The sequence below is a fragment of the Schistocerca cancellata genome, chromosome 6 (genome assembly GCF_023864275.1).
Source record: "Schistocerca cancellata isolate TAMUIC-IGC-003103 chromosome 6, iqSchCanc2.1, whole genome shotgun sequence".
NCBI classification, from domain to species: Eukaryota; Metazoa; Arthropoda; class Insecta; order Orthoptera; family Acrididae; genus Schistocerca; species Schistocerca cancellata.
Genome location: NC_064631.1, coordinates 112,258,456 through 112,281,763, shown reverse-complemented (window position 1 = coordinate 112,281,763; position 23,308 = coordinate 112,258,456). Strand labels below are relative to the sequence as shown.

At 43.1% G+C, this 23,308-nt stretch overlaps 1 protein-coding gene across 1 annotated transcript in view; it reads right to left on the bottom strand.

The window, feature by feature from the left end:
• Positions 1 to 21,242, bottom strand: part of LOC126191246 (venom dipeptidyl peptidase 4-like) — a 475,023-nt gene extending 453,781 nt beyond the window's left edge. The window contains exon 1 of the mRNA XM_049932056.1: positions 21,018 to 21,242. Coding sequence (XP_049788013.1) covers positions 21,018 to 21,059 — 42 coding nt within the window. The 5' untranslated portion in view covers positions 21,060 to 21,242. The remainder of the gene's footprint in view (positions 1 to 21,017) is intronic.
• Between the last annotated feature and the right edge of the window lie 2,066 nt (positions 21,243 to 23,308).

Below are 23,308 nucleotides of genomic sequence, written 5' to 3'. Positions count from 1 at the left end.
CTCACGCCCCACGTGTTGAGCAATTCCGCGGTACGTCCACCCGGCCTCCCGCATGCCCACTATACGCCCTCGCTCAAAGTCCGTCAACTGCACATACGGTTCACGTCCACGCTGTCGCGGCATGCTACCAGTGTTAAAGACTGCGATGGAGCTCCGTATGCCACGGCAAACTGGCTGACATTGACGGCGGCGGTGCACAAATGCTGCGCAGCTAGCGCCATTCGACGGCCAACACCGCGGTTCCTGGTGTGTCCGCTGTGCCGTGCGTGTGATCATTGCTTGTACAGCCCTCTCGCAGTGTCCGGAGCAAGTATGGTGGGTCTGACACACCGGTGTCAATGTGTTCTTTTTTCCATTTCCAGGAGTGTATTATACTAGAACTCACATGTGATTACATTTTCACGCAATTTGGGTCCATAGATCCTGAGAAATCAGTACGCAGAACAACTACCTCTGGCCTTGATACGCCTGGGCATTGAGTCAAACAGAGCTTGGATGGCGTGTACAGGTACAGCTGCCCATGCAGCTTCAATACGGTACCACAGTTCGTCAAGAGTAGTGACTGGCGTATTCTGACGAGCCAGTTGCTCGGCCACCATTGACCAGACGTTTTGAATTGGTGAGAGATCTGGAGAATGTGCTGGCCATGGCAGCAGTCGAACATTTTCTGTATCCAGAAAGGCACGTACAGAACACGCAACATGCGGTCGTGCATTATCCTGCTGAAATGTAGGGTTTTGCAGGGATCGAATGAAGGGTAGAGCCACGGGTCGTTACACATATGAAATGTAACGTACACTGTCCAAAGTGCCGTCAATGCGAACAAGAGATAACCGAGACGAGTAACCAATGGCACGCCATACCATCACGTCGGGTGATGCGCCAGTTTGGCGATGACGAATACACGCTTCCAATGTGCGTTCAACGCGATGTCCCCAAACACGGATGCGACCATCATGATGCTGTAAACAAAACCTGGATTCATCCGAAAAAATGACGTTTTGCCATTAGTGCAGCCAAGTACGTCGTTGAGTACACCATCGCAGGCGCTCCTGTCTGTGATGCAGCGTCAAGGGTAACCGCAGCCGTGGTCTCCGAGCTGATAGTCCATGCTGCTGCAAACGTCGTCGAACTGTTCGAGCAGATGGTTGTTGTCTTGCAAAAGTCCCCATCTGTTGACTCAGGGATCGAGACGTGGCTGCACGATCCGTTACAGCCATGTGGATAAGATGCCTGTCATCTCGACTGCTAGTGATACGAGGCCGTTGGGATACATCACGGCGTTCCGTATTACCCTCCTGAACCCACCGATTCCATATTCAGCTAACAGTCATTGGATCTCGACCAACGCGAACAGCAATGTCGCGATACGATAAACCGCAATCGCGATAGGCTACAATCCGACCTTTATCAAAGTCGGAAACGTGATGGTACGCATTTCTCCTCCTTACACGAGGTATCACATCAACGTTTCACCAATCAATGCCGGTCAACTGCTGTATGTGTATGAGAAATCGGTTGGAAACTTTCCTCATGTCAGGACGTTGTAGGTGTCGCCACCGGCGCCAACCTTGTGTGAATGCTCTGAAAAGCTAATCATTTGCATATCGCAGCATCTTCTTCCTGTCGGTTAAATTTCGCGTCTGTAGCACGTCATCTTCGTGGTGTAGCAATTTTAATGGCCAGTAGTGTACCCCTGCTATTGCCTGGACGGGTTTATATCGATAGTAGATCGGTGGTCATAATGTTCTGGCTAATCATTGTACAGAAGGGCTATACGAAGGAAATGAATTTCATGACAATATTACAGAAAGGTTAGAGGAAGTAGACGGAAATGAGAAGGAAGATATGATACTACGATCGATTTTGTCAGAGCACTGAGAGATCTAAGCTGAAACGTGGCACCTGCAGCAGATGACGTTACCTGTACACCTACATCTACATGACTACTCTGGCTCTGAGCGCTATGGGACTCAACATCTTAGGTCATAAGTCCCCTAGAACTTAGAACCACTTAAACCTAACTAACCTAAGTACATCACACACACCCATGCCCGAGGCAGGATTCGAACCTGCGACCGTAGCAGTCCCGCGGTTCCGGACTGCAGCGCCAGAACCGCTAGACCACCGCGGCCGGCAGACTACTCTGCAATTCACACTTGAGTGTTTGACAGTGGGTTCATAGTACACCTTTCAGGCAATTGCTCACTCTTCCACTCTCAAATAGTACATGAAAAAATGAACATCTAAATCTTTCCGTGCGAACTCTGATTTCTCTTAGTTTAGTATGATGAACAATTTCCCCTATGCAGGTGAAAGTTGATAAAATATTTTCGCATTCGGAGGAGAAAATTTCGTGAAAAGATCTTTCCACGGTGGAAAATACCTTTGTTTTAATGATTTCCAACCCTAACTTGCTTATCATATCCGTTATACTCTCCCCTGTTTCACAATAATACAAAACGAACTGCCCTTCTTTGGACGTTTCTGGTGTCCTCCATCCATCCTATGTGGTAAGGATCTCACAGGTAGTCTCTTTAGTAGATTTGATGCGTCTTGTGTAAGTGTTCTGCCATAAATACATGGTCTTCGGTTCGCCTTCCACACAACATTTTCTACGTAATGGTTCCAATTTAAATTGTTTGTAATTGTAATTCCCAAGTATTTAACTGAATTTGTGTTAGTTATCGTGCACTGAAATTTAATGGAATTTTGTTTAGTACTCCCGTGGATAACTTCACGCCTTTTCTTCTTTAGGATCATTTGCCACTTTATGCATCATGCAGAAATCTATAGATTATGAGCAACACTTCCTTGGGGAATTCCAGAAATCACTTCCATTTCGTCAGATGACGGTTCATCAATTAGCACGAGCTGTGACTTTTCTGAAAGAAAATCACGAATCCAGTCGTACAACAGTCATAATACTCCATAGGCGCGCGATTTGATTAGGAGCTGCTTCTGAGAAATGGCGTCAAAACTCTTTCGTAAATCTGTAAATATGAAATCAACTTCAGAACCTCTGTTGATAGCCGGCCGGTGTGACCGAGCGTTTCTACGCGCTTCGGTCTGGAACCGCGCGACCGCTACGGTCGCAGGTTCGAATCCTGCCTCGAGCGTGGAATTGTGTGATGTCCTTAGGTTAGTTAGGTTTAAGTAGTTCTAAGTTCTAGGGGACTGATGACCTCAGATGTTAAGTCCCATAGTGCTCAGAGCCATGTTTGTCTGCCAATAGTATTCATTACGTCATGTCAATAGAGAGCTGGTCACCACAAGAGTATTTTGTGAACCCGTGCTAGTGATACGTCAGTAGATCGTTTCCTTCGAGGTATTCCACAATGTTAGAAAACAGAATATGTTCCAAAATACTACCACAAATCGATGAAAATGATACGGGTCTATAATTCGGCGCATTATTCTTTATTGTTTGTTGATATGACCTGTCTAGCTTCCCATTCGGTCCTTGGTAAAAACTTCAGCCAGCTTTCAAGACCTTATAACTATTTCAGCTTCAATGCTTGCTATGAGCGCTTGGAACTCTAGTTCTCTCCCAACACAGCTACGACAATTACAATTATCGACAATTACAACTATAATACCGATATTTCCTAAGTCTTCTATCATTCTGTGTTTGACGTGTTCCTTTTGAGAATGTAATGCTGTTTGTATTTTCCTGAGATATTCTAACCAAAAATATTGATATCCTTGAGATCCATGACGAAATACTGCATCTGGTTTGCAAAATACATGAGACTGAAGTCCAATTGCAAAAAACTTTACTTTCACAAGTATGAGTATCATCGACTCACTAGTTTCATAATTCATGGTTGCAAAATACTGACACAAATATCGGCTTCGGTATAAAATATGAGTCAAGATTGTCCATACAAATTATCTCAGACGATAGGTTGAAGAAAAGTAAATTTACGTTTACAACATTTTATAGACATAGAGTACGCTTTTGACTCTGTTGGTTGGAATTTTCGTATCCTGAATCTGGCAGGGATAAAACACAGGGAACGAAACGACTCAACAAGTCGTTGGTAGTTCCTGCAGACTAATGGCGTGTGACGGAGGGTACTTTCGGTACCACTACATATTGTACAGAAACAAGGCTGCAGTTATAAGTTTCGAAGAAAATAAAAGGAAAGCAGTGATGGAGAAGGAAATGAAACAGTGTTGCAGCCTCTCCTCAATGTTATCCAGTCGGTAAATTGGGCAAGCAATAAATGAACCGAAAATAAATTTATAAACGGAATTAATGTTCAATGGGAAGAAATAACAACTTTGAGGTTCGCCATCCTTCAAAGGATTTGGATGAGCATTTTTATGGAATCGATAGCGACTTGAAAAAAAGACATAAGATGGACATCAACAAAAGAATAACAAAGGTAATGGAATTTATTCGAATTAAATCCGCCGATGCTAATGGAATAACACTGAGGTGACAAAAGTCATGGGATATCTCCCAATATCGTGTCGAACCTCCTTTTACCCAGAATGATCCAGCAACTCGACGTGATATGGACTCAACAAGTCGTTGGAAGTTCCTGCAGACTAATGGTGTGTGACGGAGGGTACTTTCGGTACCACTATCTGATCCCTCCAACACTGTTACAATCGCGAATAGTGCATGGGATGAATGATTGTCGGTGACCCTCTGTATTGGCTCTAATTTCTCGAACTTTCTTCTCGTGGCCATTACGAGAGATGTATGTGGGGGAAAGTAATATGTTGTCCGACTCTCCCTGAAAAGTGCTGTGCCGTAATTTCAATGGTAAACCTCTCCGTTATGCACAATGCCTCTCTTGTAACGTCTGCCAGTGGAGTTAGTTGAGTATCTCCGTAACGCTCTCTCGCCAGCTAAACGAAACGCGCCACTCTTCGTTGGATCTTCTCTATCTCCTCTATCAGTCCTACCTAATAGAAATCCCAGATAGATCAACAATACTCAAGAATTTGGCGAACAAACGCCTTATAACCACTTCTTTCGTGGATAAGTTACATTTCCTTAAGAGTCTTCTCATGAATCTGATATGGTATCTGCTTTTCCCATTATCTGTTTTATGTGATTATTCCACTTAAGGTCGCTCTGGATAGTTACGCCTAGCTGTTTTACTGCAGGCGCTGTCTCTCATCAATAGTGTAGCTATAAGGTGGATTTCTTTTACTATGTATGCGCAAAGTGTTACATTTGCTTACGTACAGAGTCAACTGCCAGAGCCTGCACCATTCATCAATTCTCTGCAAGTCGTTCTGCAAATTCTTACTACTTTCTGGCATTGCTTCTTTGGCATAGACAAGTGCATCATCTTCGAATAACCTTAAAGAGCATCCGACGCTTTCTACTAAACATTTATGCACGGTGAGTCAGAAGGAAAGGTACAATCATGCTCAAAAGTATCCGAACGACCTGAATTGCATTTCGCCTGATTCGCATGCAACCCGCATAATGCAGCTGTCTAGCAGGTCCTCTAATCGCTCCTTGGTACAGTCGTTTGACTATTGAAAATGGTTCCAACAAGTCACCACTAGAAAACTCTGCCCTGTATCGCAATAATTCAAGATGTAAAGTAATATCACGATACTACAAATATCAGGGAACACCTTAGCACAGATAAGACTGTCCTTAAGGCTTGTAAACTCACATTTATTTCAATAAATGACATACCTGAAATGGTACCACTCTCATTATTACGCCAGATAGGTAATGCACGTAGTAAGTTTGTCGTATTCATGATTTCCTCTTCAAAGTAACATACCGTACTTGTTATTTAACACAAAATGACATTAAAAACTTAAGTTATTCACGAGCAGCTAGTTGAGAACATGTATGAACTTCAAATGACACGACGAACCGTCTCGTTCTGCATTTGGATTCAAACCCAGGTCGTGCAGACTAAGATGTCGTGACTGACGGAAACTAACAGTCATTCCTGACTATGCATACAGAGAGTTATAAACCTCGATTTTAGACAGTATCAGTTAGCAAATATCAACTTTAAATTACATAACACAAACATTTTTAACGGACGCGAATTCCTACCCAGCATCTATTGTCCCTGTTAACGAACTACATGTTAAATATTGCTTCTTCACAAGTAACCTATTTGAAATGCCGTGAGGTAGAGCTTTGTGTTGGACAGGGATTCGAACCCAGAACCTAATCGGATTGTTATCGAAGCGCAATCAACTGTGACATATCGGATTTCTTCGGCAGTAGCAAGATGTTTAAACTGAAATGACGAGACGTAACATTAATTTTTTCCTTCCTCGGAATCCAACCCGGCACCTATCGCTGTTATATTCTAGAGAATACGAACGTTAAATATGGGTTTGTTGCACCAGCAGCGACGTGTGAGCATGTTTTAAATAGAAATAATATGACAAAGAGTTCAGTGCTGACTGGGAATCGAATTCCACATATATCGTTGTTGACTGCACACAAAGAGACGTCAGCTACCGAATTTTTCTCCACCAGCAGCTCGGAATAACATCCTTGAACTTACAGTGATCTCTCAAATAGTTCGGTGTCTCACTGGGAGTCTAAAACGTCAGATATCGTTAGTGTTGACAACGAATGAAAATGAATTAAAAATCAAAATTATTATCCACCAGCAGGTAGGTGTTCTCATGCTAGAGCTTGATGATACATAATGAAAACTTTAGTGCCGGGCAATGATTCGAACCCACTCACGCGCAGTATGTGGAGATATTGAGGAATGTGCAGTTTTGAACAAACAACAAGTAGTAGTCGAGCTGCATTGTCACGAAGGGATCAAATTCCGCTTTAAGGGCGGTCTGAGTAGCATTCCCAGTTCAGAACCAATTTTATCGACATACAGAAGCTCAAATAAAAGATGAAATAACTATCCTGTGACCCTACATAGCGTTTGTTTCGTTACTAGAAATAAATAACCAGTATAAGAAAGGTTACTGGTGACAGAGTTCCCACATTTCGCCACTCCTGACTTTATTGTGGTTCAACCTAACGTCTACTTGGCAGAGAAGGAATATCATGTTTAATGTGAATTTCAGACCACAATGCCATTATACCTTCTTCACTTCGCGTAGCCAGAAGAGAATAGAATCTGTCTCTCACTATTAAAAATCATAGGCAGAAGTTTTAATCGAACTGAGACCATTATGATAGGAACCTAGCATCAATCCAACAGACCACCAAATCATCTTCTCTGAGGCTCATTTTCCTATCATAGCGCCGTTGCGACACACTCGATGAGAATTCTGACACACAGGCTCCCTGTAGTGGTTTGCAGTACGTTCAGTACGTTCATGTACTTGGTTGACCGAATCGCCATGAACTAGCTACCTCGGCTACCCAGTGCATACATTCGACTCTATTTTGTAATCACCGAAATAAAATCACGTAATTACCATCAACACAGAACTGCCAACAGTGGAGGATGCAGAAATTTTAAATAGGAAGTGTTCCTTTCCATTTGAGCTACTCTACTGCGCATTCTATGTGTTGAAAACGTCGTGCAGTGCAAAAGAAAAGCTGTAACTGTCGGTCTCTCAGAAGTCTAGATCCGGCCATATGCATTATCTCATAGCACTATGGAATTCGGAAGTTCTAGAGGAACTGTTGTTGACTGCTGGAGGTGCTGTAGCTATATGGGAGCTAGTAGCATAATGGTAAGCGTCGAGCACCCTACATAAGACGTCGCGGGTTGTATTACATTTGTTGCTACATATTTTTAAAAAGCAATTTTGGTGTTTTCTGAAGTTATCAGTTTAATGAAACTTCAAACTTAATTCCCTTCACCTCTCACCCCAAAAAGCCGCATGTGGAAAAAGGCTAACTTCTGCATCATTTTGTTCTTTTCAGTTTTAATAGACTTCCAAGCAGCAGACGCATCTCGAAGCTTTTGTATTATGTGTGGGGAGAGCGCAACGTGCCAAAATAGCCAGAAAAGTATTTTCTACATTAGCTGTCGTCTGGTAGTGGCATTTTATTCTTCTTCAAACCTTGGGTAACAGCTTTAACTCAGAACAAGTCTTCTACATGCATGTGCACTGTCAGACTGTTACAGATAACATCAGAGAATTGATGATTAATTTCTCTCTCATGTTTAGTATTGTTTTAACAACACTGAAAGAAACCTTACGAAAATTGTGCACTGTATTATAAGAAATGAAATAAAACTACCCACGATAATCTTACGACGAATGTTTGTTTTAATAAAACTGAGTATCTGTACACAAGCGAGCTTCTATTGGCACGAATTAGATACATACTACTCACTTAGATTCCGACTGGATTTGTATATAATCGGTATCCTGTGTCATACTCAACAGGTATGCAAATGTGACATTTCATAAACAAAGTTATGTATTCCTAGAAACCCAAAGTTTACTTGTCAACAGTGGAGAGAGGCGTTACCTGTTGTGCAGCATTGTAAGTTTTCACTATTGCACTATGAGCTGAAAGTACTTTCTTGCGATTTCGTTATCGATGTTTGATCTGACTGCTTGTAGCTCTTTCACAGAAGGGATAAAAACGTTTCTCTCTGCGAGACTGGCACCGCCAACCATAAGAGACGCTTATTCACAGGTGACCACGTCACCACACAGCTAGCGAAGATATATATATTGCGTTTTCCTCTTACGAGGCCAATAGTGGCTAGAACACGCAAAGCGCTATTTAAAGGACGAGATTAGTTGCGATTGCCACGTGCAACGGCTTTCCTGGGCTGAAAACCGTAAATCTACAATATTTTGTTACACCTCAAGCGATAATAACTCAGATTATGCAATGGAAATGACATGAAAAATCAAGTGAACTTTGAGGCTTAATTCCATGCACACCAGGAAGTAACTTGTCGATCACAGCGTTGCCATGCTCTAGCATGAGAACACCTATCTGCTGGTGGATAATAATTTTGATTTTTAATTCATTTTCATTCGTTGTCAACACTAACGATATCTGGCGTTTTAGACTCCCAGTGAGACACAGAACTATTTGAGAGATCACTGTAAGTTCAAGGATGTTATTCCGAGCTGCTGGTGGAGAAAAATTCGGTAGCTGACGTCTCTTTGTGTGTAGTCAACAACGATATATGTGGGATTCGATTCCCAGTCAGCACTGAACTCTTTGTCATATTATTTCTATTTCAAACATGCTCACACGTCGCTGCTGGTGTAACAAACCCATATTTAACGTTCGTATTCTCTAGAATATAACAGCGATAGGTGCCGGGTTGGATTCCGAGGAAGGAAAAAATTAATGTTACGTCTCGTCATTTCAGTTAAAACATCTAGCTACTGCCGAGAAAATCCGATATGTCACAGTTGATTGCGCTTCGATAACAATCCGATTAGGTTCTGGGTTCGAATCCCTGTCCAACACAAAGCTCTACCTCACGGCATTTCAAATAGGTTACTTGTGAAGAAGCAATATTTAACATGTAGTTCGTTAACAGGGACAATAGATTCTGGGTAGGAATTCGCGTCCGTTAAAAATGTTTGCGTTATGTAATTTAAAGTTGATATTTGCTAACTGATACTGTCTAAAATCGAGGTTTATCACTCTCTGTATGCAGAGTAAGGAATGACTGTTAGTTTCCGTCAGTCACGACATCTTAGTCTGCATGACCTGGGTTTGAATCCAAATGCAGAACGAGACGGTTCGTCGTGTCATTTGAAGTTCATACATGTTCTCAACTAGCTGCTCGTGAATAACTTAAGTTTTTAATGTCATTTTGTGTTAAATAACAAGCACGGTATGTTACTTTGAAGAGGAAATCATGAAACGACGAACTTACTACGTGCATTACCTATCTGGCGTAATAATGAGAGTGGTAACATTTCAGGTAACATTTCAGCCTTAAGGACAGTCTTATCTGTGCTAAGATGTTCCCTGATATTTGTAGTATCGTGATATTACTTTACATCTTGAATTATTGCGATACAGGGCAGAGTTTTCTAGGGGTGACTTGTTGGAACAATTTTCAATAGTCAAACGACTGTACCAAGGAGCGATTAGAGAACCTGCTAGACAGCTGCATTATGCGGGTTGCCATGCGAATCAGGCGAAATGCAGTTCAGGTCGTTCGGATACTTTTGAGCACGACTGTACATGCTTTGAGACGCGATACAATTAGTGATGCTGGACAAAAAAAACTTCATATGAACATATGCTCTATTGCGAATGGTTTCCGAGAATGGGCATGTTTAACACCATTTTTGTACGTTTTTATTCAATAACTGGAAAACCGCACAATACAACGAAAATTTGTCTCAGTATACAATGAAACTAAATTAAATTTGCAACAAAAAAGGTGCTATTTACCTTTTGTCAAGGACTAACAGTTTGCGCGAAGAGATCGCGAGAATATCGGAAATCTCGGGGGTCGCTAATGCGTTGTAGCTTAGGTATTTTTTGTAGGCCAGTTTGAGGTGGTTTTGCGACTTGATAGACCACAAGGGTCCTGTACCAAAATGTCCGTCTCAACTTCCTCTCTTCTACTGTTGTACGTTGTAAACAATGACAATGAATAGTACACAAAATAAATAGAAATGCAGATTAAAAGTGTTCTGCCTCGGAAACCATTCACAATAGAGCATGTGTCCACATAAGTTTTTTGTTCAGAATCACTAATGCTATTACTCGTCAATTCACGTACCTTTCCACTTGATCCACCCGGTATATAAACAGCAACGGTCATCTCACCTTTAGATCAGTCAATTTTGTTCCGTTAAGAGCAGGAAAGTCTTGACTCCAATCGCAAGTCTGCTCCGATACTCCGTAAGCTCGTATTTTTGTCATTAAACGGCAATGCGGGATGGTGTCAGATGCTTTACTGAAATCAAGGAAGGCAGCATCAACCTGAGCGCCGTTGTCCACTGCACTGTGAATCTCATGGCGGAAAAGAGCAAACTGACTTTCGCGGGAAATGACCTCTAGATTATATCCCATAAATGTTCGACGGGATTCATGTCGGGCGATCTGGGTGCCCAAATCATTCTCTCGGACTGGCCAGAATGTTCTCCAAACCAATCGTGAATAATCGTGGTCTGATGACATGGCGCATTGTCATCCATGAAAGTTCCATTGTCGTTTCCAACAAAAAAATCCATGAATAGCTGCAAATACTCTCCAAGTAGCCGAATACAACCACTTCCAGCCAATGATCGGTTCACTTGGACCAGAGGACTAAGTACATTCCATGTAAACACAGCTCACACCATTATGGAACCACCACCAGCTAGCACATTGTCTTGTTCGCCACTTTGATCCATGGCTTCGTGGGATCTGAGGCACACTCGAAGCCTAGCATCAGCTCTTACCAAATGAAATCTGAACTCACATGGACAGGCGAAGGTTTTCCAGTCGCCTAAGGTCCAACCGATATGGCCACGCGCCCAGGAGAGGCGTTGCAGTCGATATCGTGCTGTTAGTAAAGCCCCTCGCGTCTATCGTCTGCAGACATAAACATTAGCGCCAAATTTCGCCGTACTGTCCTGATAGATACATTCATCGTACATCCCACAATGATTTCTGCAGTTACTTCACGCAGTGTTGCTTGCCTGTTAGCACTGACAATCCCACTCGAACTTCATTGCTCTCGGTCGTTAAGTTAGTGCCGTCGGCCACTGCGTTGTCTGTGGAGAGATAATGCTTGAAGTTTGCTATTCTCGGCTGACTCTCGACATTGTGAATCTCGCAATACTGAATTCCCTACCGATTTCCGAAATGGTATGGCCCCATGCTTCTAGTTGCAACCACCAAACCGCGTTCAAAGACAGGAAAGACGTCGTGCGGCCACAATACGTCGAAAACCTATTCACATGAATCACCTAAGTGTCAATGATAGCTCCGCCAACGAATTGCCCTTTTATACCTAGCGAACGTAAAACTACCGCCTTCTGTATACACTATGTGATGAAAAGTATCCTGACACCCCAAAAAACATATTAGGTGCATTGTGCTGCCACCTACTGCCAGGTACTCCATATCAGGGACCTCAGTAGTTATTAGACATTGTGAGAGAGCAGAAGAGGGCGCTCCATGGAACTCACGGACATCGAACCTGGTCAGGTGATTGGGTGTCACTTGTGTCATACGTCTGTACGCGAGATTTCCACACTCCTAAACATCCCTAGGTCATAGTGAAGTGGAAACGTGAAGGGACGCTTACAGCACAAAAGCGTACACGTCGACCTCGTCTGTTGAGTGACAGAGACCGCCGACAGTTGAAGACGGTCGTACTGTGTAATAGGCACACATTTATCCAGACCATCATACAGGAATTCCAAACTGCATCGGGATCCACTGTAAGTACTATCACAGTTAAGCGGGAGATGAGAAAACTTGGATTTCATGGTCGAGCGACTGCTCATAAGCCACACGTCACGCCAGTAAATGCCAAACGACGCCTCGCTTGATGTAAGGAGTGTAAACATTCGAAGATTGAACAGTGGAAAACCGTTATGTGCAGTGACTAATCATGATACACAATGTGGCGATCCGATGGCAGAGTGTGGGTATGGCGAATGCCCGGTGAACGTCATCTGCCAGCGTGTGTAGTGCCAACAATAAAATTCGGAGGTGGTGCTGGTATGGCCTCCTCGTGTTTTTCATGGAGGAGGCTTGCACCCCTTGTTGTTTTGCGTGGCACTATCACAGCATAGGCCTATATTGATGTTTTGGTTGGTTGGTTGGTTTGTGGGATTAAAGGGACCAGACTGCTACGGTCATCGGTCCCCATTGATGTTTTAAGCACCTTCTTCCTTCCCACTGTCGAAGAGCAATTCGGGGATGGCGACTGCATCTTTCAACACTATCCAGCGCCTGTTCATAATGCACGGCCTGTGGCGGAGTAGTTACACGACAATAACATCCCTGTAATGGACTGGCCTGCACAGAGTGCTGATCTGAATCCTATAGAACACGTTTGGGATGTTTTGGAACGCCGACTTAGTGCCAGGCCTCACCGACCGACATCGATACCTCTCCTCAGTGTAGCACTCAGTGAAGAATGGGCCACCATTCCCCAAGAAACCGTCAAGCACCTGATTGAGCGTACGCCAGTGAGAGTGGAGGCTATCATCAAGATTAAGGGTGGGTCAACACCATATTGAATTCCAGCGTTACCGATGGAGGGCGTCACGAACCTGTAAGTCATTTTCAGCCAGGTGTCCGGATACATTTAATCAGCGTATGTGCATTTCACTGTCCCATGACCGCTCACATCAAAAGAGAGGCGTGCGGTTCTAGGCGCTACAGTCTGGAACCGCGGGACCGCTACGGTCGCAGGTTCGAATCCTGCCTCGGGCATGGATGTGTGTGATGTGCTTAGGTTAGTTAGGTGTAAGTAGTTCTAAGTTCTAGGGGACTGATGACCTCAGTCCCATAGTGGTCAGAGCCATTTGAACCAATAGAGAGGAAGCTTTTGAAATGTGTTGCTGCAGGCGAATTATTAAGACAGATGTTTGAATCGAATAACTAATGGTGACATACTGAATTAAACTGAGGAAAAAGAAATATATAGTACGGTATGGGATAGGATGATAGTACATGTCCTCCGGACTCGAGGAATCGTCAGGTTTTTAATAGAGGAAAGTGTGGAGGGTAAATCTGCAGAGGTATACCAGAGCTTGACTACACTAAGTAGGTTCAAATGGATATATGATGGAGTAGGCCTGCGCGGAATACATCAAAACGGAGAGCGACATCAAATCAACAACAACAGACAAACAATAAAACGTCAAATTCCCTTAACATGTTACTCTTAAAGCGATGAACAGCTGGAAAATAGACCTCGTCAGATTAAATTTAGTACAAGTTGCAAAGACATGAATACACGGTCTAGTAACATTAAAGTGTCCAATTCCTACATTCAACGTCAACGTGCAATAACAACTCAAGATCTGACGTCCAAAAGGGTATAATCATTGGCTTTTGGGGCAAGCGAGAAGCACTTCCAAAACGGCTATGGTTGTAAACTGTTCGCGTGCCACTGTGGTTAAAGTATACCGTGCATGGCAACGCAAGTATGCGCCTGTCCTTGGGGACCATGTCCGCCCCTACATGCACCTTGTTTTTCCTCGACACGATGGCATCCCCCACCAGAGCATGTAGTGCATCGTATAGCTGGCAGAGTACGTGCGTGGTTCAGAGAGCACCAGGATGAGTTTATCATACTTCCCTGGCCACCAAACTCGCCGGATTTAAACCCAATCAAGAATTTGTGACACCACCTCAATCGGGCTGTTCGCGTCATTGGTCTTCAATCCAGAAACGTAACGCAGCTGGCCGTGGCGCGGAGTCAGCATAGCTCGACATCCCTGTTCGATGTCTTCCAGCACCTCACTGACTGTATTCTTGCACGACTCACGGCGTCCCGCGCTGTAAGAGGTGGTTTTTCAGTTCTGTGACTTGCGGTGTTAGTACGCTTGTGTGGCAAGGTTATGATAGCTCCAAATGAAGAAAATCTCCAAACAAAAAATGGTTCAAATGGCTCTGAGCACTATGGGACTCAACTGCTGTGGTCATAAGTCCCCTAGAACTTAGAACTACTTAAACCTAACTAACCTAAGGACAGCACACAACACCCAGCCATCACGAGGCAGAGAAAATCCCTGACCCCGCCGGGAATCGAACCCGGGAACCCGGGCGTGGGAAGCGAGAACGCTACCGCACGACCACGAGATGCGGGCAAAATCTCCAAACAATCTTAGAAGTTATTGAGAAAGTACTAAGGGATGAGTACCAACTGGAAGTTAACTAAAAACAGACAGATCACTCTCGTGTGCTTGGGATTCAGAATGAGTAAACATTAATATTAAAGGAAACAAGATGAAGCAACCAAGCTCATAAAAATACTTCGGAAATTAGTCCTCTGAAGACGGAAGAAGTAAAGAAGACGTAAAACAAAGAATTGGAGAAGCAAATAAAATGTTTATACGTAAGACGATAATACTTTTTCTAACATCATAGTTACTGAAATGAAGAAAAATGCGACTAACAAGGGAACCTCCCCATCGCACCCCCATTTAGTTATAAGTTGGCACAGTGGATAGGCCTTGAAAAACTGAACACAGATCAATCGAGAAAACAGGAAGAAGTTGTGTGGGACTATGAAAAAATAAGCAAAATGTACAAACTGAGTAGTCCATGTGAAGATAGGCAACATCAAGGATAGTCTCAGCTCATGAGCGCCGTGGTCCCGTGGTTAGCGTGAGCAACTGCGGAACGAGAGGTCCTGCGTTCAAGTCTCCCCTCCAGCGAAAAGTTTTTCTTTATTTTGGCAAAGTTATGATCTGTCCATTCGTTCATTAACGTCTCTTTGCGACCGCACCGCAAAACCGTGCGATTAGTAGACGAAAGTACGTGCCTCTCCAATGGGAACCGAAAACATTTGATCGCAAGGTCATAGGTCAACCGATTCCTCCACAGGAAAACACGTCTGATATATTCTATACGACACTGGTGACGGCATGTGCGTTACATGACAGGAATATGTTGTCGACCCACCTAACTTGTACACTTGGCGAATGGGTAAAAACATTCTTCTACGTTGCCCGATTTAGGTTTTCTTGTGGATGTGATAATTACTCCCAAGAAAGTGATGAAAACATAAGAGTTTGTCACATAAACTGCAACGAATGAATCCAACAGTTTCGCAGTCGCTCACTTTCCCCTGTGCTCTGTCAAAACATATGTTTCAAATTTTTCCATGTGTAGACCGTCAAATCCTGCCTATGTCCAAGCAAATCTGAACATGTCCTGGAATTTTGGAGAGCGAAGTTTATTATGTGTGAGTGCCTGAACTTTGATAATTGTCTGAAAATAAAAAATTAAACTTTTCGCTCGAAGGGGGACTTGAACCTAGGACCTCTTGTTTTGCAGCTGCTCACGCTAATCACGGGACCACTGCGCTCCGGAGCTCACACTATCCTTTATGTTGCCTATCTTGCAACATGGACTACTTGGTTTGTATATTTTGCTTATTTTTTCATAGTTCCACACAACTTCTTCCTGTTTTCTCGATTGATCTGTGTTCAGTTTTTCATGGCCTATCCACTGTGCCAACTTATAACTAAATCTGAGGGGGGTGCGATTGGGAGGTTCCCTTGTAAGAGCTGCATTCAGTTCATAGCACTTATGGCACTGAAACATGGACAACAGGGAAAACTTTAACGAAATCTCTTGAAGCATTTGAGATATAGTGCCGGAAAAAATGTGAACAGATGAAGGAAAAGGTGAAATAAGGTCATTTAGGAGAGCAATCGACAGATGAAGACACGAGGGGTTGGTCACACAATATGACACCACTATTTCCTTCTAGATGTTCTAGGAAGACTGCGACTGGTGTTTTTAAAAGAAGTTAAAAATAATGCAGGAAATATGGAGTATTGCCAGCTGATCGAAAGATTCACGATTAAGGAGAAAACTTCCGTCATAAGGTACGTATGAGATCAAACGGAAAACGAAAGTTAGGACGGGAATGAGCAGCAGATAAACCTGTCGCAAACATAGGATATTTCATTTGCATAAGTTATGTGTACTGCAAAAGCGAATTATTTTGGTTTTCAAGAGTTGATATTTTACCTGTGTTCCGTTTCTCTTTCCGTGTATCTAATATACTCGACACAGAAAAGTCCGATAAACTTTGATCTTATTTCTGAAATCTGTTGTATCGGTAGTGACGATTATTTTTCTAAAACATGTTGAAGACATCAAGCACAATTTTTCCCGGTGATTTATAATGGATTTTCACGCTGTTTTTCTCTACAGAACACGAAGCAACACTACACATTTTCTCAGCGCATATGAGCGACAAGACCATATCACGCCTGGCGAAACAGAGAACGGGACTGTTCAATGAGATCTAAAGTCGCGCTAAACTAGTGACAGCTGCAGCTATTAAGAAATGCCGTCCTTCATGGCTGTGAAAAACTTCTAAAATAACTTCGCGACCCTCTCACCATATTGCTCTAATTCTCACAATTAGCCGTAATTAGACGTAAATACCATATTAACCCTGACGCTATTTGCGCATGCGATGTATGAAATCACAACTGAACTTGCATCTCCTTCAAATTTTGGATCATGAGCGTGCAGTGTCATCGGATTTTATTCACAGCTCACCTGTACTTCGTTAAGGAGATGTATTTCATGCGGTTGTTGTTAGACCATACTTACGATTATTCATCGGACCCAAAGTGCGCCGGTATGAAAACTGTTTCAAAGTATTCAGAGGTAACGAAAAAATGTATAAAAGTTGTTTACTTGGTTCATTAATTACAAAATGGATCTGTATTAAAACAAATATCATACTCATTAATCGCTGTTTATTACTAACTACAAATACAGCGTTCTTAAAATTTTCAAATGTAAGTAAACTTAAAATAAACTAAGATACAGTGTTCACGTTTTTCATCACATTATCAGTTATCTTTTGTTCCCATATCACGTTTTCAGTCTTTTCTACAGTACAATTATACTTTCGTAAGTCCAGTGATGGTCTAGAACCAGCCAACATTACTCTTTCATAAAACTCTCCTGAGTCCATCGTTGTTCGGTGTAAAATCCAAGCCGTGCGGGATTAGTCGAGCGGTCTCGGGCGCTGCAGTCAAGGACTGTGCGGTTGGTCCCGGCGGAGATTCGAGTCCTCCCTTGGGCATGGGTGTGTGTGTTTGTCCTTAGGATAATTTAGGTTATGTAGTGTGTAAGCTTCGGGACTGATGACCTTGGCAGTTAGGTCCCATAAGATTTCACAAACATTTGAACATTTTGTAAAATCCAAAATTCCGCTTCCAAGATCAGTTTTCGCCCTTTCTATTGCAGCTCTCTGCTGGTATTTATTCTCGCCAGCGCTGTTTGATCACATTATTTAGAGTGCGACTCCATCGTCTAATCAAAACATCTTCCGGCTACCCATGACCATGCAGTTATATATCAAACAAAATTACGTATTTTTGTTTTCCATAATTTTTGAATATTCATTCGTAACTCAGTCCCATTACGTTGTACGATTGACAAAAGAAAGAAAGAAAAAAAATTACGTTAGGTCTAGTTACATCTGAACAGTGTATGCCCTGACAAGTACTACGCGAGGTAAACATTGAACTCCGTGATTGGCAAAAACAGTGGAGCCTCTGAATATCTTAGCGTACCTCATTATGTCATTCACGCAAGAATAACGATGAAATAACTGATACATAAGTAGGCCCTATGTCCAGAGGCGTCGCAACGTCCGACAGTTGCACTGCACCCGACAACTAATCGCTGAGCGGGATTTTGTTTACGTGAACGAGATACAGTCAGCAAGCGACATTGTTGGGATCCGACAGAGATTTGCCACTCGCCACTAGCAAAACGTTGGCCGAAGTAGAAGCAACAGAATGGCCAGCCACCACGACAGACTAATTTGGATGCTCATCAATGCTAACTATTGTATTTGCAATAAAATGTGAAAATGGCTCTTACCAGCGATTGGTTACAGTAAGTGCTGCCAAATCAGCTTTTTAGAGCTAACTCTGGTTTCTTTAATACCATTTAGCTGGCAAATGAGTGAGTTAATTGGGTTCATTTGGCGTTTTCTCTAGTTTCCTTTTTCTTGACGATACGAAAGCACTAAAATCCATGTTGGTTAGATGAAACGTATTTGACTCGACCTTTCAAAGCACGCATTAATATCTCATGAAAATGTAGTTGGATGGAATTAAAAAGCACATCAAATCAAACTATAGCTGTGTTGGTGTGCGTTTCCGGCCGTCGGAATACACATACACAAGAAGAAAAACGTAACTATCTAATATAATCAGTTAAGAGCGTTATTGGAATTCAAAGCATCGCAACTTCGCAATAATGAAGGACGCTGTTGTATGCAAAGCAGACTGATGCAAGATGAATCAGAAGTCGACCATTTCACACATGTAATAAACAATGGGCCAACGATTGTACTGCGGAGAGGAGCAGCGAACTTCTATTCAGTGCAGTAGTTTGCTAAGATATCAACCTCACTACAATGGACATATGATTTGGATGAAGCAATATTAAATATGCCGATCACGGACACAAATTACAATTACACATATAGTGTTGCATATCATCTGTTTTGAACTTCTAAAAATGCAGTCTGTTGTTTCCGTATTATCAAGGATATGTAATTCAAATTATATTTTCACAGTTAATTGTTTGTATCACTGCAGTTCCAGCAGACTCCAAATTAAAATTAATATAAATTAATTCTTGTTTCTATCTACTCCTGAGAGGAGACGTGGTCAGATGGGATGCGGGATTACATTGTTTTCGTTCTACATTTAAGAACACCCCTGACTTCATTATTTAGAAACTGTTACACAGAATAATCATTGCAAACTGCACCATAATATATCTTATATTTCAGCTTTTTCCTGGCTCCTTTTTGTACACACATTTAGCTGATTTCGTTTTGAAGAGCTGGCAACACTGCTTACAGTTCTACAAGTTTTTACTGCATATTAACCTGTGTAGCACTGTTGTCGAAAGTTAAGATTAAAAACTACAAAAAACTGTTGATCTGTATCATGAAGCGACCCGCCCAGGAGTCGTGAGGCCCAGTTTGAAAACCCTGATATAGATTTCTACGGTATCTGTAAGTATGCTACAGTTATGTCTGAAATAGATGAAAATCTTGCGTCCGTTATTCCTATTTGGTAAGTGGCACGCACAGGATTTGCATTGCGGTAGCGGCAGCGCAATGGCAACGGACAGTGCGAGTCTCTTGTTCTCGTATGCCCTTTTACACTAGCAACTTTGTTGTCTCAGTCGACTACTCTTGGCAAGTACTCCACTGCAGCGGCCCTGCCGTTTTATTCCTCCTGTACTGAGTATTGCCCGTCACGAGTGGCCTTTTCTGTTTACGTGTCAGTTTCAAAATTGCAAGCGCAGAGAAGAGTTCTCTGTATGCCAGAATTAAGGAACAAGTAATGACAACAGATTTTATTAGTGACCTAAGCAAAATTCATGCTCTTGGCAGAGGTCGTACGGTAAATTCTGCTAAGAACACAAAGAAGAGGATACATGTCGTCCAAACATTTCAAAACGTCAAGTATCGATTGCTTAAGAAAATATATACACACAAAAACAGCAAACAATGTGTTTCGTTTCGAAATCTAGTGCCGGTGATGGTTTACTAACCTCTTTTTTGACGTTACGTCAACACGAGTAGCTGGCACTGTCAGAGGTTCACCCTCCGTCGTTGCCTTGGACGATACCAGCCACTCGTGCTGGCAAAACGTCAGAAAAATCACCAAACAAACGTCGACCGAAGATCCCAAGACGAAAGCCAACAGCCAATACATCAACAAGTGGGCTATAAAGGCTCGAAAGTTTTGTACACCAAACAATATTCATAAGACAGTATCTAGCGCATTTTTACTGTATCCTTTGTACCTTTCAAACTGCCAGATAACACAAAATTATTTTTCTCGTTCAATAGATCCGGCATTTTTAGCTGTTGCAACAATTACACTTCTTACGTATTGATAGTGTAGGCTTTTTCTTAGTCCAAGTACGACTACTGTAAAACCAACATGTGTTTTTTCGATTTTTGGTCTCTCTCGTCGAAGAACACTAGTAAGAAAGATATTAGGACCGCATGCAAACTTTGGAATGTGCCATTGAAACAAAGCAAAGAATAAAATATAGATTAAGAAGAAACAGAAGCGCAAAATCCGTTACTATAGCACGAATGGGAGCGGCGAAAATTGGTTAACTTCCGGTGTTAGCTGACGACGCCACAGTCCTTTGTTTCTGCGATACTCGGTATTTCAGAGCTCTACACTCGTCACAATCAATAGATCACTGACGGCACTGCCCCAAACGAGACGCGATTGACGGCTGATTTATGTGACGCGCACCCACCAGAAGTAGTCGATTTTGACCAAAATGTCGTTCGTCTAAAACGGGCTGTGTTGTTGCTGGCGGGAGCAGTCCGGTCCGCTGGCAGTCAAATGTCACTGGTTTAAAACAAGAAAGCAGCAGTAGTACGCGTAGTACTCACCGCGCCCACCAGCAGCGCGCCGGTGCTGCCTCTCGCGGCCATCTCGTTCAGCCTGCAGATGGCGGGCGACTGACTGGTCGCGAAACCACGAGCGCCGTCTGTCCGCGGGCAGCCGTGCGGAGCGTCCGCGCCTCCCACCAGCAACCGCTGATTCACGCGCTCGCTCCGAGACACGACGCCGCTGTTGCGTACATCGTGAGCAGGAGTCAAGGCCGACGGCCGGGCCACGCGCCTTGGGCGCTACTCACAGGCAAGCCGACTCGCTGTCGGGCGGCCAGCCAGGTGCCGCAGTGTCTTCCTTCTGTCGGCACGCTGACTGTCGTTGTCGATTTGCTTTAGTTGTGGCCATCAGTCCGGGGACTGGTTTGGCGCAGCTCTTCAGCCGAGTACATCCTGTGCAGTCGTCTTCATCTCTGCATAACTACGGCAAACTACATCCATATGAAAATGTCCGCTGTATTCATGCAATGGTCTTTATCTGCAATTTTTGCTTCCCACGTGTAATTTGCTTTCTTGGCGAGGAGATCTTGAACACTGCCCGACTACTAGTTATGCTAGTTCATTCAGGGCAATTGCTAGGTGTTTTGCCACTCTAGATGAGAATTAAAACAGGACGCCCCCCTTTTTTACTACTATTGGTCTCCTAGATTTCTCCTCCCCCCCCCCCCTCCACACCACCAGCAGCCACCGTCATAACAATGCAAATGTCCTATTATACTTTTAATTATTAAACTAAGGTGACCAGACGTGCTCATTTTCTGAGGACACCCCTCAGTTTTCATGCTTTGTTCTCAATTCCTTTAAAGCTATTACGTCCCGTCGATATGTGTCCGCCGCTCGTGGTCTCGCGGTAGTGTTCTCGCTTCCCGAGCACGGGGTCCCGGGTTCGATTCCCGGTGGGGTCAGGGATTTTCACCTGCCTCGAGATGACTGGGTGTTTGTGTTGTCCTCATCATTTCATCATCATCCAGGAAAGTGGCGAAATTGGACTGAGCAAAGATTGGGTAATTGTACGGGCGCTGATAACCACGCAGTTGAGCGCCCCACAAACCAGACATCATCATCATCACTCGTCCCGTCGATAGACAAGTCATGTCACCATCTTCCTGGTTATTACTTACGTGTACATCAAATTAGAAGAAAACGACTGCTCTTTTGAGGAAAGACAATGTAGTTCTTTTCTCGTGATGCTAATCTAACAGAGACACACTTACACAGACACCAACTCATTTTTGTGTATGGGTACGATGAAATGCACTTATCCTTTAGATAAGTACAAAACCTACCATGCGAATACATGATCGACTACCCAGAGGAAATAACAGTAGAACAGAAAACATGAACAGAACCATTCAATACAACTGACGCTTGACAAATGAGCTGTAGAGACAAAAACAAAAAGCGGGGAGAGGGGGGGGGGGGATGCTATAAAATCCAAGCCAGTGCACTACCCAGCTCCAATGCTTGACAGAGATCAATCAACGTCATCTTTGTTTCCGTTTCGTACTCAGTAGCGGCTCCTTTTTTCAAGGTGGACAGAGGCACTGTGCTTACTTTCGTCGAACTAACTAATGACTTTTTAAGTAACTCTTCAGTGTACTATTGAAAACAATTCGGTGTTTTAATATTTCGTCTGTTACATTTTTCTCCTCATTTGCTCCTGTTTATTTGTTCGCTGTTTGATTTGAAATTAACTTTTTCCGCCTTTTGCCGCCCCTAAATTTCTGCCGCCCTAGGCGGCCGCCTATGTACTCAATTCATTTAGCTTTACCCAGGGTTCACCACGGGGAGGCGAACTAGCTTTTAGCACAGTGGTTTCCAATCTTTCTCAGAACACCACCCCTGAGTGCAATTAGACATTAGCTAGTACCCCCGCCCCCCCCCCCCCCACCCCTCGGCCGTCTGTTGCTGCACCCCCTCCCACATTATCACCAACTTTAGCACCATAGAAACTGTAGAATTAAAGACTTTTCTTGGAACACTTTTATTCTTTAAATGATGAACGACGAGTGATATTTAGTTTGTGTGTGTGTTAGAATGAATGACGAAGGAATTCGTGGTTCATCGTAAGTGCTAACCACAATTCCTTCAAAACAGAAAATAAAGCTAAGTATCAATAAACTTCCCCTTCGTCTCTGCTGTGGCATTTGCTTCACCTGCACACTACAACCCCATTTAAAATCAACCAAGCTAAAATGTGTACACTATATTTATTATTTGTAAATCATTTGATTGCTGCACTCCTTACTTCTGATCTGGCAGAAATTGAAAGACTTCAGACTGTTAACGCT